This window comes from Arabidopsis thaliana, chromosome 3, assembly GCF_000001735.4.
Source record: "Arabidopsis thaliana chromosome 3, partial sequence".
Classification (NCBI taxonomy): Eukaryota; Viridiplantae; Streptophyta; class Magnoliopsida; order Brassicales; family Brassicaceae; genus Arabidopsis; species Arabidopsis thaliana.
In genome coordinates this window covers 10,893,547-10,909,353 of record NC_003074.8, presented here as the reverse complement: position 1 = coordinate 10,909,353, position 15,807 = coordinate 10,893,547, and the positions used below count along the sequence as shown (strand labels likewise).

Genomic DNA, 15,807 nt, shown 5'->3' with positions numbered 1-15,807 from the left:
CCACAAAAATGGGAGATGTATACTTTATAATATATTGTAATAGATTTGGTATTTTCTTTTACTAGTATATATTATTTCACATAACGCATTCAAGTGTAAGGATATGAATCATCATAATAAGTATGGAGGTGGAATATAAAGAGGCATAATATTCTTGAAAAATATACATAAGAAATGATTTGAGATTACGATTTATATTAAATGACAACTTCTTAATAACATGGAATGCATGTGTGATGTATGGATGGTGCTTGTGATGTAGGGACGGGACAAACACATTTTCCAGCGTAAAATACCTATTTTTAATTTGTATATAAAATAAGAAATAAATAAAACTTTAAGCATTAAAATAAAAATATTAGGTACTACTAAAAAATTTTCCAAAAAAATGAAAATTTAATTTTGTCAATGAAGAGAAATAAAAGCACTGCAAGCGCACATGCAGTTGATACATAAGAACAAATGCAGAGTTTTCAGTCCGTATTTATTATCAGGACAGTGCATGCGATCGGTATAAGTTTCTTAACCAAACTTGAATTGATAACCGGTTTGGTTTATGAGGTTGGTTAAAATACTATTATGACTATTGAATTGTTGGGCCTGATGATTGAATAACGGGCCTAGTAGTTATATGAACTGGACCCCATTAACTAACTTTTTGAGGACAAGTCTTCAGATATTTGCTTTGTTTGGCCATGGAGTATTGTTTGGTAGTATTGAGACTTTAGCCGTTGGCAAAAATAAATAGAAAGCTAACTTTTTGTTTGTCATCTAATTTTATCTTGTCGGTTAATTAGTTGAAGTGGTACGTCATGAGTCCATAACATGATCAGGAAAATTTCATAGTATACAAGGTACATGTCAATTGAGAAAGCAGTTATCCCTTTATTATTAAAAGGGAAGTACAAATTGAAATTTTATCTAATTTAGCCTCAATTTTGATTTTAATTTTGGATTTTGTTCTTTGCTATTTAAAATCATTAAGGGTAATTTGTTCTTAACAATCTCCTAAACTTCATTTGATCTGATTCAATCTAAACCGTTCAATAAAATTAATTTCCTTCAATCTAAACCGTTCAATAAAATTAATTCCCTTCAATCTAAACCGCTCAACAAAAATAGAAAATCTATGTCATTTTTGAAATCAAAATATGATCACATTCCATCCCTAAAAATACTATATTCAATCACGAAATCAATAATCAATAATATCCAAATTATCTATTACGATTCTTTACTAATCATTAGAAATTTATATTTATAAGTTTAGGATATCAAATTTAATCAAATATTTAATATAAGAACTAAATAAACCGATTGCCCGCGGTAAACCGCTGGTTAAAGCCTAGTTTTGTTAACAAAAAGAGTACATTGTTTTAGAACAAAGAGTTTTTTTTTTGTTAGGTACATTTTCATGCATTAAAATAGATACATTTTTATGTGTACGTAAGTTTCATAATCGAAAGTTAGTCATCGTAAATTTCTCTGTTTTGTTTGAATTATGAACTCTTGTATATGATATGACGATTTTGATATCATAACTAGTTATCGCTTATTGGATCGGTAATGGATACAGATTTCTTTTGGAACAAATGTTAATTCAAACCGAACATTTTTTTTGGGCAAAAATTCAAACCGAGACTATGACATGTAGTTATAATAGAGAAAAAACTATGTAATTTGAAGAGGTTGATAGATAGGAGGACTGTAACAGCCAGCTGAAAAATGCTAGCTAGTTAGATGTAAATTTATACACGAACTACAAACTTTGATCATTTCATAAATAAACTACAAAGTTTGGCCATTTCATACATAAACTAACCTATTTCATTTTGGAAGCATGTGATATGTACATCTAGAATCAAGCACCCACTATTCTTATCAGAGAATTATCATATTCTTTTCTTGGCAGAATAATCCTTTTAGTAATGTTCTTCTTCCCTTCTTCCTTACAGAACCAGTACATTGTACGCCGCCCATCTTAGACTTGATATATTCAACTACGGATCAAATGTATTACAGTTATAATAACGAAAATATATATGTTCTCCTTGTTTGGATCTATTTTTATCTTTTAGTACTAAAACCTTTTGCTTGAGTCATGTAACCGTCAAAAAGTCTCTAGTATAACTGTATAAGACCATCTCTAATGGTGAGTTCTCACCAATAGTTTAATAAAAATTATGTCAATTTGTTAGATAAGAGCTTGTGATTAAAAAGAAAAAAAAAATCATAGTCCAATGGGGGGTTCTCAGAAAATTTTCTTTTTACAAAAATTATTATATTTCACAAATACATGATTCCAATTTCCAAATGAATAACTAGAAAATATATCCATGGACTGAATAAGGACAAAGAGTGAACTCAAATATGGTTCTATGTGACAAGATACTGATAAAAACCATTTATACAATGACCCATATCCTTGAACTAACAATAACCATACCTCTGAACTATAAATGATAAAGGAACTCGACAAAACAGTTTTAGAAACACAATTTGATTCAATGGAAAAAACAGAGACATTTACTTACTTTGTTGCATCTGCTCCGGCTCCAGGAAAGGGCTTATAGGCTTAATATGATGAGTCCTGCAATTTGCTACGGCTACTTTGTTGAGACATAATATGATGAATCCAACTACATATAGGTTTATCCACAGCTTCTTCCACCTTGGCTAAGAGATAGAATCCTGCAATTTCAGCCAATTGAATCTAGAATAAAAACCACAAGTAACAAAGCTTCAAGTACAAAAGCAAACTAAAGATATCAACAGAACACTAAGCACCAACCTGCAGTCCATAGCCAATAAGTGGGATGAGTATACATTGGAGGCAATAGAATAGCCATCAACAGAATGACAATGCAAGGATATCAAAAGAACACTAAGCACTAACATGCAGCCCACTCGAAGTATTCAATGCAGAATCAGACTGAAGGCAACAAAACTTTATCTTTCTATACTTTATAGAATTAACCCAAGAATCCTTCTCTCACTTCAATCATCCCCTGAGTATATTGAATTTCATTACAACGAGATTTTAACCCGCGGTACACCACGAGGCTATATTCTTTTTTAAAAATAAAAATTTAACTTGTTTAGTAGATTTAAAATATATATGATTTAATTTGCTGTACTTTTAAAATGTACAACTCTTATATCTTACTATGTTTAATTTTTACTGTTTAAAAGTATAAGAAAAATAAAATACAGTTAATTAAGTTAAAATCTAGATTATAACTAAATAATTCAAATTTAAATTATATTTGTTTTATTAATATTTTTATTTTTTTAGTGTTTAAGATAATATAATTGTATTTTAATTTTTATATCTAAGATTTCACCTATGGTACACCGTCTTGTATTACTATCGACCTAAACCCGTCATATCATCTAATCTCGTTCAGTGAAATCAAACATATCTAATGGATTTCACATGTGGTTTAGCGTCTCGTATTTTATCGATCCAAACTCGTCTTACCATCTAACCCGTTCAATGAAATTAAACTTTATTTTGTTATTTTTGTTTTAATAATACTTTAATTGAAAAATATATAATTTAAATCAATTTAATTGTTTTTAGTTCAAATGGTTATTAAATTGTATAAAAGTTCATATATTATAAATATTATAAACCCGTCCTACCATCTAATCCCGTTCGGTGAAATTAAAAACTATTTTTTTGTTTTTTGTTTAAATAATACTTTTATTAAAAAAAATATAATTCAAATGAATTTAAAAGTTTTTTCAAACAATTATATAAATTTTATAGATTTTACATATTATAAATATTCTAAACGTTTATTCTGTTAAATATTTTAAATGTTTAATTAACTACAATATTTTATTTTTTAATCAAGTATATATTAATAATGTCCTAAAATTTCTCATTTTTTAAGTAATTATAATTAATGGAGATATATTAGATAAGAAAATGCTACTAATTAGGAATATTAATGTCAATGGCATTCCGTGTAAATAAGTTCCAACTCGAGGATTTATTTCATAAAATGACTGCAAAAATGTATATGTAGATAGTGAGAAGTAACCAAAGCTAACAAATGTTCCAGAATATGATCCTTCCCTTACATGAAACATCTCTTACAAGAAAATTCTTCAATCCACAATTTACTGCTTTTATCTACCAAATCCTCAAATCCATTACAATAAACCTAATCCCATGAATACTATATTTTGTTTTGATTAGGTTTAAAAGGAATAAACTAACCTCAAGGTCGTACCTATGCACATTGTTTCCGGCCGACGCTTCTCCATCCTCTGCCTCTATAAATCATAAAGCTCCTCTAACGATGCTCTCGATTTCACATTCTTCTCGCCGTTCTCCGTGATTTTGCTTCTTCACTAAAGGATCGTCTATGATTGAGTCTTCGATCAACAATTTAATCACACTGGATTTTAGTCCCAATCAATGTAATCAGAGAAATCTCCGACCTAATCGCTATCGCCAAAAAGACTGTTTTTTTTCTTTCTTGTTTTGTCAAAGAATCGTTTTTTTCTTCTTCTTGTTTTGTCAAAAAATCGGGCAAAACATGACACGTAATAGTCTCTTTTGCTTTTCAAAATCTATCTCAAGAGAGACAGCTCTCTCAAAAAATAAATCATTCTGATATATTTTTTCCAACTTAAAAACATAGAACCTATGAAGAAAGCTTCATTTTTACATTGGAGATGCTCTAAGTGTTTTTTTACGTGTTTCTTTACCAACACAAAATGCAAATATAGAAACTATTGATTAATACACAAATTAAAGAAAAAAAGAAAAAGATAAAAAACACTACAATCAATCTGAGCCGTCGAATCGTAAGCTCACTACATCCATTAGATCTAGGGCTCAAGAGATCACCTCCATATATAAACTCGTATCAATACATTTTATCCCCTTTGGCCGACTCTTACTGACCTCAGAGCTCAGCAAAAATGGTTCAACGTCTTGTTTACCGATCACGTCACTCTTACGCCACCAAGTCCAACCAACACCGCATCGTCAAAACTCCTGGTAATGTACTAAAAGCTCTCTAATGTCTCTTTGTAGTGACTCTTGAAAGATCATTGAAATTTTGGGATCTAGTTTTTGTTGAAAATTTGGGGTTATTTGGCTTAAAGGTGGAAAATTGACTTACCAGACGACGAACAAGAGAGCTAGTGGACCTAAGTGCCCTGTTACTGGCAAGAGAATCCAAGGGGTAATCTTTTCTATTCAATTTCAAAAAAGTTGGTGAATTTTGCTGTTAGGGTTCGTGTTTTGAGTTTAGTTAGATTCTCTGGATCAAGAAATTGTGCATTTTGCTGTTAGGGTTCGTGTTTTGAGTTTAGTTTGATTCTCTGTTTCAAGAAAGTTTGTGTCTTTTGGTGTTAGGGTTCGTGTTTGAGTTTAATTTGACTGACTGTTTCAAATTCGGTTCATGTCTCTTGTGGTGCTAGCTGTTTTCTTTAGTATATTTGGATAAAAGTTTGTAAATGTTGGTGTTAGTGTACGTGTTTATGTGTAGTGGACAACAATGTTTGTATAAACTTGTCGCCTCTAAAGCCACAAGGGATAAAAGTTAAAATTGATCTAGACTTGTCGTAATATATTTATACTTCATGTCCATTTCAGCCAGTTCTTACCTTGACTTGATGATAGCCTGCTCTTAAAGATATGCAAGTTTGGTTCATGTCCCTTGTGGTCTATTAGCTGCTTTCTGGTTCGTGTTTATGTTTCTGTTTACGAATAATGTGTCTTGGAGACCAAGGGTTACACATTGGTTATTTTGGCATTGAGACCAAATTTGGAACTTAAATTAAAACATAGACACTTTAGGGATTGAATTCAAGAATTTTGTTGGTTGAAGGCTTTCCTTAAGTTGGTAAAATGGTGAAAAATATCTTACTTTCATGCCCATTGATATAGAGAAACAAAGTTTACATGGTTACTCGACTTAGTATTCCTTTCAGCTAATTCTAACAATAACTTGATAGCCTGAATTTAAGTTGAGCATCATTTGGCTTTCTCTGTTCCTATTGTGTTTGTCGAAGACTAGTACCTGGTATATAATGAGTTGGTAGTTACTTGGATCAGCCCCTGGTTCTTATCGAATAATCAAGGGTTACTCATATGCTTAATCTCAATAGAACCTCAAAAACACATTCCTTTTTTTGAATTAGCATGGTTTCTTAAGCTTTACTTTCTATGTTTGTTTTCTGCAGATTCCGCATTTGAGACCTGCTGAGTACAAAAGGTCAAGGTTGGCAAGGAACGAGAGGACAGTGAATCGTGCATATGGTGGTGTTCTATCTGGAGTTGCTGTTAGGGAGAGGTAAGTGTATTGTAAAGACCTCTTAAAAATTGGTTTCTTTAGAGTATTGCAACTAATCTTACTCTTTTCTCTGTTCCAGGATCGTCAGGGCCTTCTTGGTTGAAGAACAGAAGATTGTGAAGAAGGTTTTGAAGCTTCAGAAGGCGAAAGAGAAGACTGCACCAAAGAGTTAGAAGAAAACTTTTTGGAGTCTTATAAGATCTATGGAGAAACTTATTTTGTAGGGATCGATAGACATGAGTTTTTGTTCACGAAAAAAAGAGGCAAATGTTTGTTTTTTGATAATTTCTGAGTTCTGTTTTGTTCTCCATTCAGATTTTACTTTCTCAAAGTGTCTCCGTTTGTGTTCATTGGTCTTTTTTTTTTTCACTGGAAATATAGATTTCATTGATAGAAGATCTGAGTACAAGAGCTGACAAGAGAAATACTCTTCCAGAGGCTAAGTCGGAGAGTACATGGAACCTCCCGGGGACTAAAAACATATTAAAATGAAACAAGGGAAAAAAACCCGATCCAACAAATTACACCACATCTGATCCCTTTACTCTACCTAAACACGCATGGGTGGTGAGATAAAACCAACATTCAAAGACCCGAAGGAGTGAGAGCCTTATAAAGGAGAGAACGAGATCGGGATCTTCAGGTGAAATTTCAGAAGTCTGAGGCGAAAATTCGGATAGAAACGTCTCTGCCTTGGATAGATTGGCCATATCTGACTCTGCTCTTGAAAAAGACAAAAGACAAGCAGCAAAAACCTAGAAAGGAAAAGTTTTAGACTTTATATATCTAGATCTGAAAATTCAGATTCAAAACCGTTGGAAGAAAATCTCTCAGATGTGTCTAAAGAGAAAATAAAACAAAGGTAGAATAAGAGCAAAACAAAAGACCCCGGTTCCGGTGCTGAGAAAGCCACCGGAACCGGTAACCCTAAATACAGGCGGCGGCTGGAGTTTTAGAGAAAAGGGAGAGTAAAATTCTAAGAGAGAGAAAAGGGCGAACCGAAAAGTTTGTGTTCATTTGTCTATTGGTATAATTCTTGCCGATATTTGTCAACAAGATTTTTAAAAAGTTTATATATATATATATAACTAATAAAAATATTAAAAATGGAGAGTGTCTTTAATTTTAGATTTGAGTCTCTTGAGACACCAAAAAGAGTGACTTTTGTGTCTTTAAATTTATTATTAATCTATGCTAAAGATACCCATCAATTCCAAAAATTGTCTAATGAGGATGCTCTATGTTCCACATAAAAATTTATATTTGAAAAATGTTTTTCTATTTCCTTATAGAAAAAACAAATAAAACAAATAAAATTTGTTTTATTTTAACATCTAATTTTATATAGAAATAAACGGCAAACAAGCTCTTCTTCAAAAATAATATATAAACTAGATTTTATCCCGCGGTATACCGCGGTGACAATTTATCTTTTTAAAGTTAGTATAATTTTTTTTTTGCAAATTGTATCTATCTATAATATATTTTTATTTTATAGTTTACAATTGTTATTAAGTATCGTCCTGCCAAACCCATCCCGCCAAACCCGTCCCGTAAAAAACCATTTATTTATATTAATGTTGATCTTATTTATGATATGTTTATAAATCATTTTCTAAATATTTTTGTCGATGCGGGACGTTGAACCCACACATTTTTTGCTAATTGGTTAATATATGTTCAATTTTAAAATTTTGAATCATAAAATATGACGGAAAAAATTAAGATTTTTTAAACTCTATATATTATATAATGATGTTAAAAAATTGTAATATATCAAACTTTTTATAAGTTTAAATATTAATAATGTTTTATAAATTTTAAATATATAAATAATAATATTTAAAAAATTAATATTTTTGGTTATAAGGTAATGACATAATAACTCTAAAAGCAAGGATTTAGAAGATTTAAATCTTTAATTAAATATTTTCATTAATAAATAATTAATGTCAGTGACATGACATTGTAAATAAGTTCAAATACAAAATTTATTTATTTAAACAAAAAACGTTTAGTAAGAATAATATTTATTTAACAAAAAACTTTGTTTTAAAATATTGTTAACAAATATGTTTATGCTAATTTTAAGGGACTCATTTGAAGTTTGGTGGGATTAAATTTGATTGATAATATGATTGACAATTTAAATCAAAAATTTAAAGTAAAATTAATTATTTTGGAAAAAAGATTTAATGCTAATGGCATTAGATTGTAAATAAGTATAAATCCATAATTTATTTGCTAAAATGGCTGCAAAAATGTATATATAGATGTTATTTTTGTGTGTTAAAGTTTATTTTTGTATGCTTCCCCTATACTTTGAAAGCGTTTCTGATCTAAATTGAAAAACAATTTAAGAAGAAGTATTCTCAACATCACTACAAGAACACTTTAAGATGGGTATATATCAGATTATGCTTGATTTTGGTTTTCCATTTGAACCAACATTCTAGGATCTCCATCCTCCAGTCATGTAGGTGGAATTTCTAACTTTCTATTAAATATCATCGTTAGTGTAGTAGTTAATCTACTATTTCGAAATAATTGAAGAGATGCATTTTCACACAAATTTTTTAATGCAAATTAAGAAAAAGTAGTACTATATATTTAAAGTATTTTCTTTAAAAACATACAATTTTCAGGAACAAGACTACAAGAGAATAAAATTTAGTTTTTAGTATTTCACAAAAGAATTTCTAAATTTGAAGTACATCACAATATTTTTATCAACTAATGGTTTAATTTATTTATAAAACACATCATAATTTCTAAACATAAAACATAAAATTCTTTAAGAAATATATTAACAATTATATATATATATATATATATATATAATTTAAATGTAAATTTTGACTATACATTCAAAATTAATATTGAAAATATAACTCACGCATCGTGTAGACAACTTTCTAGTAGTATATATATATTTTTTGTTCACATCAATGCATCACCCACAAAGTTTTCTTCTGAAATCATTCATGCCAAAGGATATACGAAGCAGATCACATATGCCTTCTGAAAACATAAAATCAGAGAAAACACAAAACAAGAGTATGTTGAAATTGGATAATTATCCATTATTAACAACTTGAACTCCAAGCTATCATAAGAGTATAAGACTTTGTCACCAAGTCTTGTATAGTTTATTCATTAACTTCCCTATATATATCTCTCATATTCTCATTTATAGCTTAACGTCATAATAATAAGAAGATTTGCTCCAACACTTCATTTCTCTCGTCTCTTCCTCGTGTCCCATTTCATCTTTTTCTTTGCTAAATATTTTCACTTTTATAACACTATATAATATTTAATAGAGTATTTATATGTTATACTCTTCCGAGTTCGCTGGCATGTGTTAAAATGGGCCTTCGTTTTCTTTTATCCGCCTTCATTGTTGGGCCCTATTTGCGCAAAATTGATACATCGATGGGGATGGACTCTTGACGCTGTCGATCATCACTATTCACTAGGACTAGTAACAACTAACAACAAGTCATTGCTTCCTGCAGAATTCATTTCCCACGATCAATTTAATTTGGCTGGACAAAGTACAGCGTTTTTTTCATGTTCCCTGTACGTAACTAAAAAGTAAGAGCATGCACATAGTTGGTACTCATAGAGTATCATCAACAATTTTTTATTATTAATTTTAATGCTTGTTTATTGTTTGAGATTTTTTATGATACTCATAATAATCTCTTTCCAGTGGTAAGACCAGTATTGGTATCATCAAAAAATAAAATTTATTTGTAAAATCGAAATTACATGCTAGCATCGGCTACTGGAGCGATAGTCGAGAGCAAATAATTTTTTTTTCTCTCATTTTCCACAAAAACGCGTTTTTTCGACTAATTACAAGTCGCCACGTCATTAGAGACAGGTATCAGAAATATCACTCCAGTGATACTTCTCAAGTCCAAATCAGTTGCTTTGTCTATTAATTTAATATTTTTAGGCTTATGATACCCACAAAAAATCTCCTATGTACATGGTCTTATTCAACGTAAAGACTTTTTAAGTCGTTGCGTTTAACGTGAAGAACGCCTCGTAGGGTCAAGCTGTGTTGGAATTATCTTTGTGGAGTAGAGTCTATTATTATGTATATAAAGAAATGGGCATGAAAACATTTTACGTACCATCACAATTTCCAGATTTTATTCAAGAAAATTAAATTAGCTTAAGAAGGATGAAAGGCTTTTGGAACTCAAAGAGTACCATTCGTATTACTCTTTCTTTTATTTTCTTATTCATCTCTCAATTTTCGGACGTGCTTGCGGCTCCTACGAGGCACTTGTGTCGTCCCGAACAAAAGGATGCACTTCTCAAGTTCAAAACCGAGTTTGAGATTGGGAAGCCTTGTCGTTATTGCACGGTGTATTGCATTGAACCTCATCCGAAGACGGAGTCATGGGGGAATAACAACAGCGACTGTTGTAATTGGGAGGGAGTCACGTGCAATGCCAAGTCCGGGGAAGTGATCGAGCTAGACCTAAGCTGCAGCTACCTCCATGGCCGGTTTCATTCCAACAGCAGTATTCGAAACCTTCATTTCCTAACTACTCTAGACCTTTCATTTAATGATTTTAAAGGTCAAATCATGTCTTCAATTGAAAACCTTTCTCATCTCACCTATCTCGACCTTTCTTTTAATCATTTTTCGGGTCAAGTTCCATCTTCAATTGGAAACCTGTCTCATCTCACCTTCCTCGACCTTTATTGTAATCAATTTTCGGGTCAGGTTCCATCATCAATTGGTAATCTTTCTCATCTCACGACTCTAGAACTTTCTTTTAATCGGTTTTTTGGTCAGTTTCCGTCTTCTATTGGAGGTCTTTCTCATCTCACGACTCTCAACCTTTTCGTTAACAATTTTTTGGGTCAGATTCCATCTTCAATTGGAAATCTTTCTAATCTCACCTCTCTCTACCTTTGTAAGAACAATTTTTCGGGTCAGATTCCATCTTTCATTGGAAACCTTTCTCAACTTACCCGTCTCGACCTCTCTAGTAACAATTTCTTTGGTGAAATCCCTGGCTGGTTATGGACGCTACCAAACTTGTTCTACGTGAATCTCTCTTACAACACTTTCATCGGTTTCCAAAGACCAAATAAACCTGAACCATCTATGGGACACTTGCTTGGCTCCAACAATAACTTCACCGGCAAGATTCCTTCTTTCATATGTGAGTTGCGTTCTCTAGAAACTCTCGATTTATCAGACAACAACTTTAGTGGTTTAATCCCTCGTTGTATGGGAAATCTCAAGAGTAATCTTTCACATCTAAACCTTCGTCAAAATAATCTTAGCGGAGGTCTTCCAAAGCACATATTTGAAATACTGAGGTCTCTAGATGTCGGCCATAACCAGCTAGTGGGAAAGCTTCCAAGATCTTTGAGATTTTTCTCTACTCTTGAAGTTTTGAACGTGGAAAGCAACAGAATCAATGACACGTTTCCGTTCTGGTTGACTTCTCTACCAAAGCTACAAGTTCTAGTCCTTCGCTCCAATGCATTCCATGGACCAATACATGAAGCCTCGTTCCTTAAGTTACGAATCATCGACATATCGCATAATCATTTCAATGGAACTTTGCCATCAGATTATTTTGTGAAGTGGAGTGCTATGTCATCACTTGGGACAGACGAAGATCGGTCGAATGCAAACTACATGGGATCAGTTTATTACCAAGATTCAATGGTTTTGATGAATAAAGGTGTAGAGTCGGAGCTGATACGTATCCTCACAATCTACACAGCACTCGACTTTTCGGGAAACAAATTTGAAGGAGAGATTCCAAAGTCCATCGGTCTATTGAAAGAGCTTCTCGTGCTCAACTTGTCAAACAATGCTTTCACCGGCCACATCCCTTCATCAATGGGGAAGCTGACAGCTCTCGAGTCGTTGGATGTTTCCCAGAACAAGCTTTATGGAGAAATCCCACAAGAGATAGGGAACCTCTCGTTCCTTTCGTGTATGAACTTCTCTCATAACCAGCTTGCAGGTCTAGTACCAGGTGGCCAGCAGTTTCTAACGCAGCCTTGCTCTTCCTTTGAAGATAACCTGGGACTTTTTGGCTCTACTCTTGAAGAAGATTGCAGAGATATTCACACGCCAGCTTCACATCAACAATATAAAACGCCGGAAACAGAGGAAGAAGATGAAGAGGTGATTAGTTGGATAGCAGCTGCAATAGGATTCATACCTGGTATTGTCTTGGGTTTAACAATTGGATACATATTGGTTTTCTACAAACCAGAGTGGTTCATAAAAACTTTTGGCCGAAACAATTGTAGACGTAGAAGCACCACAACAACTCACTAGAGAGGTAATATTCTAAATTTAAACGAATTTGTTAGCAAACGTTAGAATAGAGTACTTGGACAAACTTTTGAATATAGGTCTGTAATTGATACCGAAATTTGTTAAATATCTCTATGATCTTTCGTTTTCGCATAATGCACCCACAAGGAATCGAAAATCTGTTTCGGTAATTAAACCGCTGAAATTTTTTAAAACGTAAAGAACTCTCATGTTTGGAATTTGTTGCTTTCTTGTAGGCACAATCCTTTGGTGCTCTGAGGGTAGCTCAAGCTCCTCCATCTTGAGGGGGCGTGTAAGAAATATGACAAGATTCTCATTAAAAGCATAATATTTGATTACTCTGCTTTAGGCATGTTCTGTATTTAGCTAAACCTAGAGTCTCCCTCGTTCATCTTGTATAAATAACTCATTGTATTATATTGATTCAACATAAGAAATATACACCATTCACAATATGATGATAGTGTTATGCCTATAATCTTCTACACTTACCTTTTTCTGGTAATAGTGTTTTATAATCGTTGTAGCTTTTTAGGATTAGCCTAACATGGGGATTTTTAAAATTTGATTATGCAGAAAACAATTGTAGAAGGAGACAATTTTTGATGCATTGACTTGACGAGATTGTGAGAAAACTCAAACTCGGATTCCATAATTTGTAAGACCGGTTTGGATCTCAAAAATGTACCATATGTACTCTAAATGTTGTTAAAGAAGAGCTTTCATCTCCATCATCTTTTGTATTTACGAATTTAGTAAAATCCACTTATCACGACACGAAGTTGAAGTTGTTGGGGTAAGTTCCTTTCTCTATATCCCGCGATATATCATCTTGTTCATGGAGCTACAGTAACGTAAAACAAAACGTTAGAAGAAGTTTTTATTAACAGATGAAAGTGGTTAGTGAATAAGAAGACAAAGTGGGAAACATGATTACTTCCTTATGCTGAGGAACTGAAGGAAAGAAGTGGCTAATTCGGCGTTGTTAGGGCGATCACTTAAAATCCTATGGTGACCGGATTCAAACGGTGGAGACAAGACGAAACGTTCCACTTTTGCATCACAGACCACACACTTATGATGGTCTTCCTCAAGGATCTTCTCTCCTGAAGTAGATTGAGTAATCTGTTGTTTACAAGAGCTGCACCAAAGTTTGTGTCTGCAAGGGAAGTTTGCCCATCGAATCATGTTCTTGTTGCACCAGAAACACATGCCTTCCTTTAAACATGTCTCATAGCTCTGCCAAATGCATATGACTCACCAAGTGAGAAACAGATATATGAAAACCATGAAAGAGTAAGGAGTGGGATTTGATTGCTTACTTGATAAAAGTCAAACTCACGGAGAAAGAAGACAGAAGTGCTGTTTCTGATCTTTGTAAGTGTCTCAAGAACCGGGTGTTTTAGTTGACGTTGGTTGTTGTTGTACGATGCTGTTAAGGGAGGAGGAGGTTGAGCTTTTGGTTGTGGTGAAGCTTTGAAGGTTTTAGAGTCATGTGCTTCTTGTATGAATTTAAAATCTGGAGGAACTGATAAGGCTTTTGGTTTGCTGGGAGAAGCAACAGAGTCATTCTTAGTGATAATGAGTGGCTCAGGAGGTCTTTCTTTGAGCTGAGAACACTTAGATTTGGTGGGTAGCATGACCCAGTGTGTTGCAGCTCCAAGTTTACCTATGGGGACGACTTTCATTTGACAGAGTCTTGGAAAGTATTTGACAAAGTCGATGTGCTTAGGGAAATCAAGAGAGGTGTGATCGAGATCCATTCCAAAAACAGCACGAAAATCGGCTTTGAAGGATGACAGGGGATATCCAGCCCCTTTCCAGTTCGCTGATGTATCTCGGAGGTACAGAGGAAGCCAGGTTACAAATGTTTTGAGCCATGTTGGAACAGAATCTCCGAGAAATCCAAGAGTTTCCTCATCACTTGCATTTGGTGAAACTGCTGCACTTTGTGACTGTGCAAGTTCTGTTTCTTTGCTGACTGCAGATTTCACGGTTGTTTATGTTAGAAGAAAAGCATATTTCTTGAAAGCTTTTGGCCATAGAGAAGAACAAATACTTACAACAACTGATATTTGTTGTGTTAAGGAGGAAACGTATATCTTGTGACTATGTTAACTCTATTGGTCTCTGCTTTCTGCACATGTATGAAACATCGGATTAAGTCACAAAGGGATACATGTCAATGAGTTTGATAAAAAAAATGGTTTTGAGTATTGCCTCACCGTAGGTTATGAATCTCCGTAATTGCACCACATCGAAGAAGAAGCTCCACGCAGTCAAGATGATTATTCTTCACAGCGAAGAATAGTGGCGTCTCTTTGATTACCGTCTTCATGTTAACCAAGTCAGGGTTGGCCGCTAGTAGAATCTGTAGGCTCAAATTCATCTGAAATGTCATAATCTTGTTTCAGCTTAGGATGAGAAGCAAAAAAACAAGCGAATCATACCTCAAGTGTAGATAAATTGCCATTTGCAGCAGCAAAGTGAACTGCAGATAAACCCAACTTGTTCTTTTGGTTAACTCGAGCACCGTGTGCAATAAGTAGGTTCATGATTCTGGAAACACAAATGTACTATTCTCAGGTTGTGAAGTAATCATCATGCGACCTTCTTATATATATGATTAAGGTAATAGAGAGAAATCATACCTGGTTTGCTGGTTATGTGGCACAGACGATCCTTTCAGGCTACATTGAAGAACAGTATTCCCTTCTATATTTTTCTCGTTGACATCGAAGTTGGTGTTTATAAACAGCTCAAGAACAGCTTCATCTCCTGCCTACAAGAATCACATAACATCCCTCAATAATCCGCATGTGTAGTTCACACAATAACACCAATGTAGTAACCAAGTCTCACCTGCACAATGGAGATAAGTGGTGAAGTTTGCTTATCCACAGATTCACTAAAAACTGCAGCACCAAAGAGCTGAAGAAGCTCAATCTCTCTAAGCAGAACCATTCTTTTCTCACTGCATACACTTTGCGTCAAGCTGTTACTACGCAACGCCTCTTGAATAACTGCCTCATAGATCGTCTTTCTCTCCCGTTTTGCCACAGAATCATCATCATCATCATCCCGTAATGCCACAGTTGCCTCTCTGATCTTCCCACTTGCTACAATCAACAATGCAGTCAACGAAACTATCTCACCAGC

The 15,807-nt window shown here is 33.5% G+C and overlaps 4 protein-coding genes and 2 long non-coding RNA genes across 7 annotated transcripts; 3 read left to right on the top strand and 3 right to left on the bottom strand.

Moving 5' to 3' along the window:
* Positions 1-2,547: 2,547 nt before the first annotated feature.
* On the bottom strand, positions 2,548-2,815 carry AT3G05585. Its single transcript, NR_141186.1, has one exon. It is a non-coding gene; the product is annotated as an other RNA (long non-coding RNA).
* A 2,080-nt stretch (positions 2,816-4,895) lies between these two features.
* Positions 4,896-7,351, top strand: AT3G28900 (Ribosomal protein L34e superfamily protein). Its single transcript, NM_113811.5, has 4 exons — positions 4,896-5,017; positions 5,125-5,204; positions 6,208-6,317; positions 6,397-7,351. The coding sequence occupies exons 1-4, from the start codon at positions 4,939-4,941 to the stop codon at positions 6,488-6,490; spliced, it is 363 nt and encodes a 120-aa protein (NP_189532.1). The 5' UTR covers positions 4,896-4,938; the 3' UTR covers positions 6,491-7,351.
* AT3G28899 (uncharacterized protein) lies at positions 6,839-7,170 on the bottom strand (the record flags this gene model as incomplete). The annotated part of the gene is made up of 1 exon (NM_001125261.2): positions 6,839-7,170. The coding sequence occupies exon 1, from the start codon at positions 7,025-7,027 to the stop codon at positions 6,839-6,841; it is 189 nt and encodes a 62-aa protein (NP_001118733.1). The 5' UTR covers positions 7,028-7,170.
* Positions 7,352-10,453: 3,102 nt separating the features above from the next.
* RLP43 (receptor like protein 43) lies at positions 10,454-13,377 on the top strand (the record flags this gene model as incomplete). Of its 2 annotated transcripts, none has more annotated exons than NM_001161180.2 (2): positions 10,454-12,652; positions 12,885-13,103. In NM_001161180.2, the coding sequence occupies one exon, from the start codon at positions 10,513-10,515 to the stop codon at positions 12,646-12,648; it is 2,136 nt and encodes a 711-aa protein (NP_001154652.1). In that variant the 3' UTR covers positions 12,649-12,652; positions 12,885-13,103. The 2 variants fall into 2 exon arrangements, with proteins under 2 accessions (NP_001154652.1, NP_189531.1); NM_113810.2 differs by lacking the exon at positions 12,885-13,103 and adding an exon at positions 13,225-13,377 and having other exon boundaries at positions 10,513-12,652.
* An 81-nt stretch (positions 13,378-13,458) lies between these two features.
* Positions 13,459-15,738, bottom strand: AT3G28880 (serine/threonine-protein phosphatase 6 regulatory ankyrin repeat subunit; the record flags this gene model as incomplete). Its single annotated transcript, NM_113809.3, has 7 exons — positions 15,511-15,738; positions 15,300-15,430; positions 15,099-15,207; positions 14,874-15,019; positions 13,971-14,625; positions 13,586-13,887; positions 13,459-13,492 (listed from the first exon to the last, which is right to left on the bottom strand). Exons 1-7 carry the CDS (start codon positions 15,610-15,612, stop codon positions 13,459-13,461), a joined length of 1,479 nt encoding a protein of 492 aa, NP_189530.3. The 5' UTR covers positions 15,613-15,738.
* Positions 14,406-14,617, top strand: AT3G05575. The gene has a single exon (NR_141185.1). It is a non-coding gene; the product is annotated as an other RNA (long non-coding RNA).
* Positions 15,739-15,807: the final 69 nt, after the last annotated feature.